A 13,484-nucleotide genomic window follows, 5' to 3' on the forward strand; every position below is an offset into this window, starting at 1 on the left:
CTGAATCGTCGCTACCACACTAGGTGGCAGACCCTTAGCAACCAAGTTTAACCTCTCAGCAGGTAAGCATGAAGGTGCCACAGATCCGGGCGCGGATGAAACACTTCCCCCCCCGCCTGAGAGAGGAGATCCCTGCGGAGAGGAAGCTGCCAAGGACTTGCTGCAAGCAGGCTGATTATTTCTGCATAACACGACTTCGCGGGCCACCAAGGGGCCACCAGGATCAGAGAGAGGGAATGCCGACGCACCCTCTCCAGAATTGGAGATATCATTTCCACTGGGGGAAATGCATACAGGAGCACGTCTGGCCATTGGTGCGCTAGCGCGTCCAAGCCCAAGGGTGCATCGTGGTCGATTATGGAGAAGTACAGGGGGCAGTGAGCATTCACCCTGGAAGCAAAAAGATCTATTTGCGCCTCGCCAAATAGATCCCAAATCTGAGCCACTATTGAAGGGTGTAACCTCCATTCTCTCACCAGAGGACCCCCCCTGGAGAGAAGGTCCGGCCCCAGGTTCAGGTGGCCCGGGACATGGGTGGCTCTTAGAGTCAGAAAATGAACACTGCACCATAACAGCAGAGAGCGAGACAGCTGCAACAGGGGAAGAGAGCGTGTTCCTCCCTGCCTGTTTATATAAGACACCACTGTTGAATTGTCCGTCCTGACTAAGACATGCTGGCCCTGCAGGACTGGACGGAAACGCTTTAGAGCTAAGAACACTGCTAACAGCTCTAAGTGGTTGATGTGCAGCTGGCGCTGAGCCGCGGACCAGATCCCTCTCACTGACGCACCCTCGCACAGCGCTCCCCACCCACTTAGGGAAGCATCTGTGGACACCACCTTGCGAAACAACACCCTCCCAATCCGAGAGCCCTGGTGCAGTAGCCCGGGCTCCCTCCAAGGACGGAGAGCTAGCATGCAAGACGCAGTTACCGGCAGCCTCCTCCGGAGGTGACGCGAAGCACACAAACGGTGAGAGAGAGTCCAGCGTTGAAACGCTCTCATTTTCAACAGCCCAAGCGGCACTACGGCGATCATAGATGCCATCATGCCCAACAAGCGCAATATCGTCTGGAAACGCAGTCTGCGTCCCAGCTGAAATTGAGCGAGGCAGCGATGAAACGCGGCCACTCTGTGCTCTGACAACCGTGCGCGGCTGGAAAGAGAGCATATTTCCAGACCGAGAAAAGCGATCTGTTGACCTGGGATTAGCGAGCTCTTCTGAAAGTTCACAGAGAACCCCAGTGTCTGAATGTGTGACAGAACCCGCGACAGCTGCGTCTCCGCCTGTTCTCTGGAGCAAGCCACGAGAGCCCAGTCGTCCAGGTAGGCCAAGATGCGGATGCCCCTCTTCCTGAGGGGCGCTAGCGCTGCCTCGGCACATTTCGTAAAGGTGCGGGGAGCGAGCGACAGCCCGAACGGCAGCACTAGGTATTCGTAGGCTACGCCCTCGAATGCAAACCTCAGAAACTGCCTGTGTTTCGGGTGTATAGCGACATGAAAATAAGCATCTGTTAGATCGATTGTCGCAAACCAATCTCCCGGGCCGACTGCACTCAGGAGCTGTCTGAGTGTTAGCATCTTGAACCTGTACGTTCGCAGGTACGTGTTCAAGACTCGCAGGTCGAGGATGGGACGAAGCCCTCCCCCTTTCTTCGGAATGACAAAATAACGGCTGTACCAACCTTTGTCCGTCTCCGAAGCGGGGACCACCCGTATTGCTCTCTTCTGTAATAGCGCCTGTATTTCCTCTCTGAGTACCAAGGCTGCCTCGGGGTTGACAATCGTGTTCACGACTCTTTGGAAACGAGGCGGCTTGACCCGGAACTGCAACCGGTAACCCATGGCAACGGTTTGCAGCACCCACGGAGAGGGGGCGCAAGCGCGCCACTGAGGGAAGTGAGCAGCCAGCCGGCTGGCCTGCAGCACTGACGGCGGGGCGCCGTCGCCCCCCAGTGTGTCTGCAGGGGACTGCATCCCCTGCCTGACCTGGCTCATTTCGCCTGCAGGTTGAGCATTTGAGATTGTTTGAGAGTAAACAACACTCTTTATTGATTGCAACATGGGAACATGTACATTTATACATTTTGTTGGGTGCACCTTTTCCGGGGCATAACAATGAAAAACAGCGGGAACACTCGATGTGGTCGCTTGAACATTCAACACATCTGAACCGTGTGCAGGGGTTATGTGCTTGGGAGACCGCGATAGGGAAGTGCAGCGCCTTCTGGGGCTGACAACCTGAACAGAACTTAAGCGGCACCTCTTGTGCGGCAACAGAGGGGTAAGAGCAGCGTCTCCCTGCTGCCGGATCCCTTCCCCACTCGCAATCACAGCTAGGAGGGCTGAGGCTTCTTCCTCCTGGGCGTCGGGTCCCGTCGGGGGCCCGGGGGAGGGCCTTTGCCCCAGGCCGACTGGCGTGGAGCTCGGGCCGGAGTACGTGCTCTCGCCGGCGGCCCTCCCACTCCAGCAGTGGGCGCCGGTCTCTTGCCAGCTGTCAGAGGAGCGGCGGGCCTGTGAGAGCTAGCAGTGGGCTTGGGCTGGGGCTGGCGTCTGGGGATGATGTCGCGCAGAGCTTCCGTCTGCTTCTTCCTCAGATCGAATCTAGCCTGAATGGCTTCAAGTGAATGTCCGAATAACCCAGCCGCAGACACTGGTGCGTCCAGATACACAGCTCTGTCTCTATCAGGGACGTCGGAGAGGGTCAGCCACAGGTGCCTCTGCGCCACCACTGTCGAAGCCATCCCTCTGCCCAGGGAGAGCGCTGCACAGCGAGACGCACGGAGGATGTAATCCGTGGTGACTCTAACCTCGTTAAGAAGAGGTGACAGCGGGCTGTCCTCCGGAACCAGCGATCCAAGCTCCGCCAGGCACATTGCTTGGTACGTCTGGAGCATGGTGACGGAGCTCATGGCTCGAGCGGTGCCGGCCTGAGCCCGATAAATCTTCTCCAGCTGCGAGGCCGAGAATCTGCAGTGCTTGGACGGCAGAGTTGCGGGGCCACCGACACCATGGTTATGGGACGGGGCCAGATAAGCAGCCAGAGACGGCTCCATAGGGGGTGGGTTAGCTAAACCAGCTCCCTCGGCGCCGTCCAATTCCATGTACTGTCCATAGCCGGGCACAGTGACGCGGGTAGACAGAGGTTTGTCCCATGACGCTGTTAGCTCGCAGAGAAAGTCTGGGAACATGGGGAGGCAGTTTTTGGCCGTTGCGGGCTCCGGTGGAAGGAAAAAACCCGCAAACCGCGACGGCTTCCGAGCTGGTGGAGGAGAGGGCCAGTCCACCTGCAGCTTCTCAGCGGCACGGCGAAACAGGGAGAAAAGAGAGGTGTCATCGTGGCCGACCGGCGCAGCAGCGGCGGCATATTGGGTCGACAATGAGCTCTCCTGCTCATCCTCCGACAAACCATGGATGTCCAGGCCGATGTCCAGCACGTCATCGTCTTCCTGGGGAGCGCTGGCGGGCTTCAACCCAGGCTGAAGCCCGTCAGCGCTCCTGCATGGTTCCGGTTCGTCATCGGCTAACCCGTCAACGTATTCCATGTGGTCAGCCCAGCTAATCGCGGGGACATCGACCTGAAAATTTTCGTCTTCGGACTCGGACGAAGCCGGGGCTCCAGACTCGGAAAGAAGAGGGTCATGCCGTGCGACAGCCGAGCGTCCCAGCACTCTTTCCACAAACGTCGCCCGTCTTTCCAGGGTCGAGCGTCGGAGCTGGCGACAAAACGCACAAGCTTCGGGCTCCGTCAACGCTCTCCTAGCGTGGACGATCCCCAGGCAGACAGGGCAGGCATCGTGCTGGTCGCTGTCGTGCAAAGAGAAACCACATCCCTGAGGACAGGGGCGAACAGAAGATTTCTGCTTTGCTCGCTTCGGTTTGGAGTCCATTCCCAAAACGCAAAGCGAAACGCTGCACAAGAAAAACTTGAAAATAGCGCTCCGCGGGCAGCCTACGCACCAGCTGGGCGGTGGAGGCTAACACCAACAGGGGCAGTTAAGCTAGGTTCAAGTTGGCAGACAACGGAGCTAACTAGCAGTAGCTAGCTAGCCCAACTCAGCAGAGGTGTTCTCAGCGAGGTGAAGAGCGTAAGAACTGAGGGATGACGGTGATGGCAGCGGCTATATGTGCGGGCGGGGCCTTGCGCGTGTCATCACACGTCATCTGCCGTAAAGGCGTGAATAAAGGTTTCTTCAGCCAGGACACGCGAGGGCGTGATATCCCATACTTATGTGTTGTACCGAGTGAATCGACTGAAAGGGAACTGTAGGGAGCTAAATATCTTGTTTTAGACAGATGAGAAGCTGAACCTTTCTGCCATACTGGGTATATATAATTTTATTTTAAAGTGATAATTTTCCATCAACTATTAGACTTGTGATTGGAGTAGGTTGGAAACGGAAGATATCTGCATTTATTTGTTCTTTTTTTTTTTAACACGAAGATCCTTGCATAATTTGACAGTCTTAACTTTTCCCCTTTATCTCTTGTCAAACCCAGATGGCCCTCTAACACGTTCACTGCATCATCAGTCCTCTTCCGCCTGTCCTCATTCCCATGGGAACCCCCAGCTTACACCTCAGACCCCAGCACAAGGTGAATTTCTCATTCCCCACACCTTTCATGCACCTCTGTCATCCCACCCGCCAGGCCACGCCGTGCCGCCCGCCCCTCCCCCGTCTCTGTCCACCCACCACCTCACTAATCCAAGTGCCCAGCTGGCCCAACATCTCCCTGCGGACCACCAGACCCTGCCGCACATGTATAGGATGGAGGTTCAGAGGCGCAGGATGATGCAGCACCCCACGTGAGTACCAGTGCAGGCTAAACTTACATAATTGATGGCTTTTCTTTGCTGAACATGTATTTTCCTGTCTTTCCAGACGAGCACACGAGCGTCCTCCTCCACACCCCCACAGAATGCACCCCAACTACGGCCATGGGCACCACATTCATGTGCCACAAACTATGTCTTCCCATCCTCGCCAGCCTGAGCAGAGAACAGCATGGTCAGTATCATCAGGAGTGTAATGTGTGTAATGTGTAAGTTTCATACTAGCTAATCCAGTGATTCCTAGATTTCATAACTACCAAAAAGAAAGCAAAGAAGAAACATGGAGACCCATCTCAGTGTCACAACTTATTTATTTTTTTTAGTCTTTCCTATCATGTCACAAACTGAAGTTATTTTTCTATGTTAAATAAACTGAATGCCCATGAAGTGAAGTACCCTTTAGAAACAGTATTATAGATATTTAATGTGACTGCACTTACATGATTATTTGGATTGATGTGGTTTGATGTAATAATGACTCACCGCCTTGTGTCAACAGGGAGCTCGGCATCGAAGCCGTAGCCCCGTTCCCTTCAGGGCACCTGCACTCCCACCTGCCACACTACCACCCTCCCCCAAGACTGCACCACTTCCCCATCCCCTTCATGGTGAGAAACCCTCAGCACACAGGCATCCATTAGCATACATGAAAATGAATCACTTTTATATGGAGTTTGGCTGCGATTAATGGAGTTTGCTCCTTATTTATAACATCAGTTATTTCAAGGATGGTTTAGTGAACCCATGAATAATTCATTAGCAATTAATAGTGGCTCATCAACCATTTCGAGTGCACACTCAACAAATCCAAAAAAATCCTCGACTCTCATCCTGCGCAAATATAGCCGACAGTTGTTAAGGAATCTATCATCTGTGACCTTTATCATTACACATATGCAGTGCCTGCATTTTCAGAAGTTTTTAATTAATTACATTATTTTGTTGAAACTTGGCTTCAGTTTTAGAAATGGCAGCAGCACATGTTGGTTTTGTTTATTTTTAATAAAGCTAAGCTGACACAACACCCTTCATGGACCACATTACAGTGTGACTGACTGCATTCCTTGTATTTTAAGGCTAAACTTAATGAAACTTCCTCCCCTGCAGCACACTGGCATATCTGAAGTGACCTACCCGCACATTAGGTACATCTCATCTAGAATTACTGGCTTCGGAAGAAATTATGAGGTGAGTACTGTTTGTAAATGTATAAGCCTGAGGACAGTTGGGTCAAAACACGAGTACGAGTTACTGTTTCGTTCATCACGGTTGTCTGTTACTATAAATTTTAAAATGGCTTGACTCATCTCCGCATGACTCAGCATTATTGTGATCCTGTCATGGCGTCAGTGTTGGTTTGTTTTTATTGAAAATGCACGCTGGAATCGGATGAATGCTGCTGTCGCAGGAAAAAGAAGGGAGACGGTGTTTTAGTGGAAGTTTGTGCAAGGAAAGTTTTTAGCGTTTAATAAACAGTGCAGGGTTATTAAAGAGACAGATTAACCAAAATCAGATTCACTGAGGCCTGTTGCACATCTACATTTAGGTCCTTAAGTGTTGTAGTTTTGCCTCTTTACACCACCACAGTGGATTTTAAATCAAACGGCATCACAGTTTGTGATTGTCCCACATTTTCAGCATCTGAAAATTTGTTTTTTGATGAAATAACATAAATTTATATTCATTAGTTTTCAATTCCTGGATGAACTTGTGGACATCATCAAATGCCTTGTTGGTTAATTTGAGACAGTCTACCAGCCCTTTATTGCTGCCACCTTCAGTGTTTGTCAGGAGATAAGATGTACCACAATGTAAGGAGTGCTCTGACACGTTGATAAATATGTTTTTTTTATCTGATTAGCTTGGTAGCATTTGTCTTAATCTGAGCAGAATCTGTTGCCCTGTACTTCACAATTCTGCTGCTTTTATCAGCAGTCACATCGTTGGTAACCCGGTTCCATTGGCAGCTATATTTGCCCGTGTCATAACATTGCCTCAGGTTTGACAGATGATGTAGTTTGATCGTTACCCATAGTACAAGTTAATTTTCGTTTGTTTCGTCTTGTCCATATATATTTATATATACACGTGTACACAAGTTTTTTTCTCTCCCCAGAACTCTATAAGCAGTGTTTTCTGATCTGTTCTTCCTGTAACCAGTGGTTTGCACTTTGTTCCAAACCCTACATGTATTTATATTCATGAAAGCATCTGTTGATTATAGACGGTAATGCTATCTGTGATCTTTTGGGGTTGTTGAGGTGGTCAGAGAATTCATTCTATTTAAGACTGGACCACATTGGTGTAAGGAACTTTAGAAGTGACCAAACCAGCTGGTATAAAATTTGCTGTAATTCTTAAACGGTTCATCTAAAATGATCATAAAACCCCTCAGCTTAAAGGTTGAAGTCTACATATCAGTGGCATATTGATTGTTTGATTTTTAAAATCCAATCCTAGCAGCTAAATTACAAAAACCACTTCGTTGTGCAACAAATTATGGACCTCACTGCAGATTATTTTAGTCTGAGTTTTGCAGTGTTATCTAAAATGTTTCCCTCCTATTGAATATAAAAGGAACTCAATCCCAGTTGCCTTATTTGGCCTGAAACACCAAATAAGTACATTTGAAAAATTCACCAGTGGCGTCATGTCCACGCAATCATCACATGATTGCTCAGAAAATTCCACAAACGTTGGCATTTTTTCATATAGGAATTGTTTTCTTTCTGCTGAAGAAAACTGTACCCATCAACCACATCACCGCAAGAAAAAGGAGTGCGTCTAACTTTGGCAGGTTCATACTTGTGACATCGGGGTAGGATGTAAAGATCAATAGCGTCTTCATAACTGTAGCTGTAACGCTCGTCTTCACAACGAGCTGTAACGTTAGCTCGGTACACGTCGTCTTTGGTGGTGAATGTGGTTTAATAGAAAGAAAATAGTTCCCGTTTTGAGCTTCTCACACTGCAACCCCAACTCACAGTCTCAAAATGGTGAATTGACCTCTGAGCTCGGTGTGGCCAAATGTTCATGAGCAACCTTTAACCTGAAAAAATTGCTCCCAGAACACGTGTCTGTCAGCCGTGACGTGAAAGCTTCTTCTCACAGAGCCGTCTGCCTCAGTGAGTTGAATTTATTTGCCAAGTCACGCAATTCAACAAGCCAACAAGCACAGTGAGTGGCTCAGTAGGTAACCACAGCTGTCCTGCTGACACTGCATAAACCATTGGCTTGATTTAGAAATATTAATCTGACTTTCGATGACTACTTGGAAACCCATTTAGTCAAAGGCTTTATCTGCTTAATTGATTAATCGAACAGCTGGTAAAGCCTCTCCATGAAGAAAAATGTCAGTTTGTACAGAAAATGTCAGCTTTTTCCCCCTCCAATCAGGACCTGCTGCATTTAGAGGAGAGACTGGGGACTGTGAACCGAGGAGCCTCTCAGGGAACCATAGAGAGGTGCACTTACCCACACAAGTACAAAAAGGTGAGGACCTGTCAGAGTGTGTGTGTTGTAATAAATATATAATGTGCTTACAGATTTTGAAGCTGCTGTCTATAGTTGTGAATGTATGCTGCAGTTGCCTCTGGGACAGAGTGCGCAGTGGTCTTTTGTGCTCATTTCAAACATCTGATGTTTTGCCAGCATTTAGAAAAACACTGTAGTGTCTTTTACCAGAGATTTGCAGCTGTGACGATATCTGTTGGGGCAAAGTTTCCGTAGAGGTTTCCAAATGTATCTAAATAAGCAATCTAACACCCTGCCACCCAATACAGAAGGTGTTGGAGAGAGACATTGACCAACAGTTAACCCCTGAAGCTTGGGCATCTATTGGGAAAAATATGCACGCAGACCCAGAATCGGTGAGAAATAATGAACAAATCAATTTGGAAACATGTCTCTGCTCACATGTACAGTAGATGTTAGTGTTAGTCTTGGGGGCCAGGGAATTCGGCTAATTACTTTGATTTGAATCATTTTGATTTGATTAAAAAACATTTTTCTGTTTCAGGACAAAATGACCATTCTCTCTGTCCCCAAATCTAATGTATTGTTGTAAACATAGTTACCTCTTTATCGGAAAAATATCACTTGTTTTTTTTTTTTTTTAAATACAAACTTAATACATACTTCTAATCTTACTACAGTGTTTTAATTGAGTAGCTTGTGTTTGAATTCATAGGATTTTGTTTAACCATCTGTAATAGCAGTTGTTGATCGACACTGCTCATCAAAAACAAACGTTTCTCACAAACAGAGAAAGCTGCACGGTAAGCAAGACGAAGACGAGGGGGCAGATGAAGACACAGAGGAGAAATGCACCATCTGCCTGTCAATACTGGAGGAGGGGGAGGATGTCAGGTAAATGTCTCGCCTCCTGGGTGTTCGTCCCGCTCGCCGCGCTCGGTTTTGTGTGTTCAATTACGCTTTCAAGGGTGTGACGGAGACAGGTGGGATAGCAGGTGTAGTTTAGCCGTTTCACATTGTCTCATAGGATGTCAAAAAAAAAAAAAAGACCCAGAGGCATTAAAGTAATCAGCAGAAAATCCCAAAGAGCCTTAAAATTACAAGCCTCATGGTGCTGCGTTTTGGCACTCACTCAAGTATTTCTTTTAAAGAGGATTTTCTGCCCCCTGTTGGTTTAAGAGAAACTGAAAAATTAAATGTTTTTCTGTTTTCTTTACCGTGTACTACAAATTGCGAATCCCTTAATTATTGTTACTCACTAACAACATTTAGTCTTTATTCTTACATTTAAACTGTGTTTTAAAATCAGTGTTTCCCTAATTGGAGAAAGCAGATGGCAGCTCTGTTTGTAAGGAATACAGATGAAAACTTAAATATATGAATTATACGATGGACTCAAGTGTTTAAAGGCACTTTTATCCGGTCAAATCAAAAACTTCCTCATTGACAGTGTCTGACATTGTAAAATATACTTAACTCTGTTTTTTGGAGCCTATCCCCAGCTGTCGTAGGTCGAGAGGCAGGGTGCGCCCTGGACAACTGTTACAGCTGTTAGCTCACTATTTCAGCCATTTCCTGACTTCTTTCAGCTGTTGTTGTATTTAAACCCATCTCTGCATTGAGGGTACCAGCATGCAGCAGTTTCATTCATTTGAGCTGTTTTTATGCAGCTTCTACAGAATACAACTTATTCACTTTTTGAGCCATTTTAATGTTAATTTAACCTTAATGACATTTTAATGTACCAATAACTCAGCTGTATGTTTGTATAGCTTATCCACTGGATTTTGTTGGGTTAGGGTAGCCCCGGCTGGGAGTCGGTGGTTTTGATACAGCTTGTATTTTACTCACAACAGTGGCTCCTGTTTAAGACTTAATGTGACAGAAAACAACAATTTCAGTCTTTGATTAACTAAAGATGTTGGGTTTTGAAAGCTTTGTTTTTGGGGCCTGTTGTTAGCTGTGGATTCGGTGCACTGGTGATCATTTAAAATAGCTGAACAGTAACATAGTGCTTAGCAAGTTTATTAATATCACCACTCAGTATAACATTTATGCCAAATAAACAGAACTGTAATTACCAAAATCATTATTTCTGTTTCTGTAATGGTTAATTCACTGATATTCACACGCTCTTTAATCAAAAAGATATTTTTAATAGGCTAAATTATAATTATTGTTGTTATCCATCAAGTTAAATTTTTACAAAATGAGAAAAAATGTTTTTAAAATGTGTTATTTACTTGCATCCTGAACAGAAAAAATATTTTAGTGGTTGAATGTTTATTTCTGACTTTCAGTTATTTGAGTATAAATGCATGAATTCAGAATAATATTAATATAGTTTATAGATTTAAACAGACAGATTTCCTGGCTTTTGCACGTGACCATAAACAAAGATTTTAGTAGACAAAGTAGTGCAATCGTTTCTGTTTTTGAAATAGGTTTCGCTGTTTTCATCGGATTTTTAAAAAAAACCCAAAACTATATTTTAATTAAGCTCATGATCAGGCAGTGCTGCTGTATCATGCATATTCCATTCAATTTTATTTATACAGTGCCGAATCACAACAAGGCACTTTATATTTTAAGGTAGACCTTACAATAATACATACAGAGAAAAACCCAACAATCATATGGCCCCCTGTGAACAAGCACTTTGGCAACAGTGGGAAGGAAAAACTTCCTTTTAACAGGAAGAAACCTCCGGCAGAACCAGGCTCAGGGAGGGGCGACGGGTTGGGGAGAAGGAAGACAAGATAGGGAAAGGGAAGGCCTGCTTAATCTATTTCTTTGTCTCACGTCTCTCTCCTCTGTTTCCCCTCCAGACGCCTACCGTGTATGCACCTCTTCCATCAGCTGTGTGTGGATCAGTGGCTCCTCACCAATAAGAAGTGCCCCATCTGCAGAGTGGACATTGAGGCGCAGTTGTCTGCTGAGAGTTGATGCTGTTTTTTTTTTCCCCCTTTTTCTTTTCTAACAACCCTTTTGTTAAAAATTTATTTTGAGATCATATTAATTTCTCTTCAGTACTGCAGTCAACCAAAGATGGCATGAATTACCCCTGCAGCAGCTCTACTGCAAGGATATTAAAAAAAAAAGACATCTGACAGAGAAAAAAATAAAAGCATTGAGCCTAGAGTGCCAGCTATCACATGTTACTACAACAGCTAGAATTCTCCATTAAGGGTTTAAGATTTTATTGTATTTATAAAGCTTTTATGTAGCTTTTTTGATCGTTTCCTCAAGTGTCATTTGCGTTCTGTTTCTCTGCATGTTTCCTCGCAATGCATTTCTTTGCACATATAACGTGGGCTCGAAACGGCCTAACAAGTTGCAGGTGAGGATAGCTGCTCTAGTAAAGATGCATTTCTGTAAACCCAATGCCTCGCTTTACTAGAATAGAATGTCAACCTCCAGTTAAGGAAAAAAAAAGAAAAACAACAAAAAACAAAACAAACATTGCAGGATTCATTTTACCAATCATTGTATCATTGATTAGTTTATGTTTAGAAGATGTGGATTGTTAGTGAGAGATGTTTTTTTTTTTTCCTTTCCTTTCTTTTCTTTTTTTTTTAAGTAAATCAAGACATTCCTAACTAGGGAACTATGTTAACAGATCAGCTGCTGTATTAGTGCACACCCAGTATTTCTAGAGTGGAAATAAACTCAGATGTTCACCTCACTCCCAGAATATGCACACGCTTTGCTACGATTACACCACCCGCCCCTTCCCCCGTTTTCCAGCACCTTCATTTTGACTACAACACCGTTACCACCACCATCCGATGTATTTTAGAGGACAAAGAAAAAAGAATGTCACCTCCCTCTCTTTGACTGTTCTTTCTAAACCGAACGATTGTCGGGATCTGCTGTGAATCTTTTCTTCATTCTGTTTGGGGTTCCTTCCTGCAGACGGGCCTGCGGACGCTAGGTTTATGTGAGGTGATCTCAGGTCGACGCACGACCCCGCAACCTGGGATCATTTTGTCAATTTGAAACTGGCAGTGGCGTTGATTTCCTGTGTGTATATGTGTGCGCGCGTGCGTGTGTGCTCAGAGGGAAATACACAGCTCAATGGGAGATGAATATTTACTGTTTATTCTCACACGTCGAACCATTTCACCCACCCTCCCTTTTTTGTCTCTCTGTAGTTGAGCAGCGGCGTCTGCTTTGGCCGCTGAGAAAAGAAAAGAAAAAAACACTAATGCTGTCGACTAACTCACTCGCATAGACTTGCACAAGAGAGAAAAGGGTAGGAGGACCGTAGTGAATATGACAGTGTGCTGAGGCCATGTATTTCCACTCTGACGAATAGTAAAAACGGAAAAATTAAAATTTTGAATGGAGTGTTGAAATGCAGTACTTAAAGCAGGTAGCCATGCATTCTTAAAGGCACCAGGATCATATTCTGTGGGATTTCTATTAGTTTTAAAAAATGATATTAATAAACTTGGATAACTTAATTGTGTCGTTTCTTTGGCGTTTTTCTGATTCATCAGACATGCGAGTTTCTCACTGGCTTTCATAGTACATGCTTATCTGTCATTAAATTTGCATTGGCTTAAAGATCATGTAAAATCTTAAATCTTTTATATTGGAGAAAAACCAACATAAAAGCACAAATTTACAGACCTGACTTCCCAAACTTCATCTTTGGGTTAAATAAATACACAAATGTACAAAAATCAGTCAGATATAGAAAATGATCACTATTACTACAGGCACATTTACTCTTTACTAATCTCATTATATATTAATCTGATGCGATAGATATAGATAGAATAGATGTGCAGTTTCCAAACTTTCCTAGTGCTTGACCTCCAGACGTTTTTGTGATATGTAATCTCAGAAAGCCTTAGATCGAGAACATGTAGATGATATCAAGTTTATTCTTTCTCGTTATTGTCATTATTTATTGTATTATTAAAAAGGACTTCTATTTTCAAATAATAAATTAATGTAAGATCATTTTAATCAATCATTTTCTCTAATCAGTGCTGTTCTGGTTTTAATAAGTTGATATAAATAATTAGAAAGTCTGTTATGGACCAGGTGAGTGAGGTGATTCCATTTAGGAAATTGTTATTTTGTTAAAGCAAAAAGACAGAAGAAACTGAGCAAGTCTAGTCAGTTTTTCGAAATGGTCCATAGTTAAAATGAATGTGATTAAAAAC

At 45.1% G+C, this 13,484-nt stretch overlaps 1 protein-coding gene across 1 annotated transcript in view; it reads left to right on the forward strand.

Annotated features, from left to right (window-relative positions):
• Window positions 1-12,757, forward strand: part of rnf111 (ring finger protein 111) — a 39,083-nt gene extending 26,326 nt beyond the window's left edge. The window contains exons 9-16 of the mRNA XM_085375527.1: window positions 4,500-4,806; window positions 4,883-5,008; window positions 5,333-5,441; window positions 5,941-6,021; window positions 8,230-8,325; window positions 8,616-8,702; window positions 9,098-9,201; window positions 11,136-12,757. Coding sequence (XP_085231653.1) covers window positions 4,500-4,806; window positions 4,883-5,008; window positions 5,333-5,441; window positions 5,941-6,021; window positions 8,230-8,325; window positions 8,616-8,702; window positions 9,098-9,201; window positions 11,136-11,253 — 1,028 coding nt within the window. The 3' untranslated portion in view covers window positions 11,254-12,757. The remainder of the gene's footprint in view (window positions 1-4,499; window positions 4,807-4,882; window positions 5,009-5,332; window positions 5,442-5,940; window positions 6,022-8,229; window positions 8,326-8,615; window positions 8,703-9,097; window positions 9,202-11,135) is intronic.
• Window positions 12,758-13,484: the final 727 nt, after the last annotated feature.

Source organism: Diplotaxodon limnothrissa, linkage group LG1 (genome assembly GCF_057381915.1).
Source record: "Diplotaxodon limnothrissa isolate DT_005_m linkage group LG1, D_limnothrissa_male_GT1.1, whole genome shotgun sequence".
In the NCBI taxonomy this organism is placed as follows: domain Eukaryota; kingdom Metazoa; phylum Chordata; class Actinopteri; order Cichliformes; family Cichlidae; genus Diplotaxodon; species Diplotaxodon limnothrissa.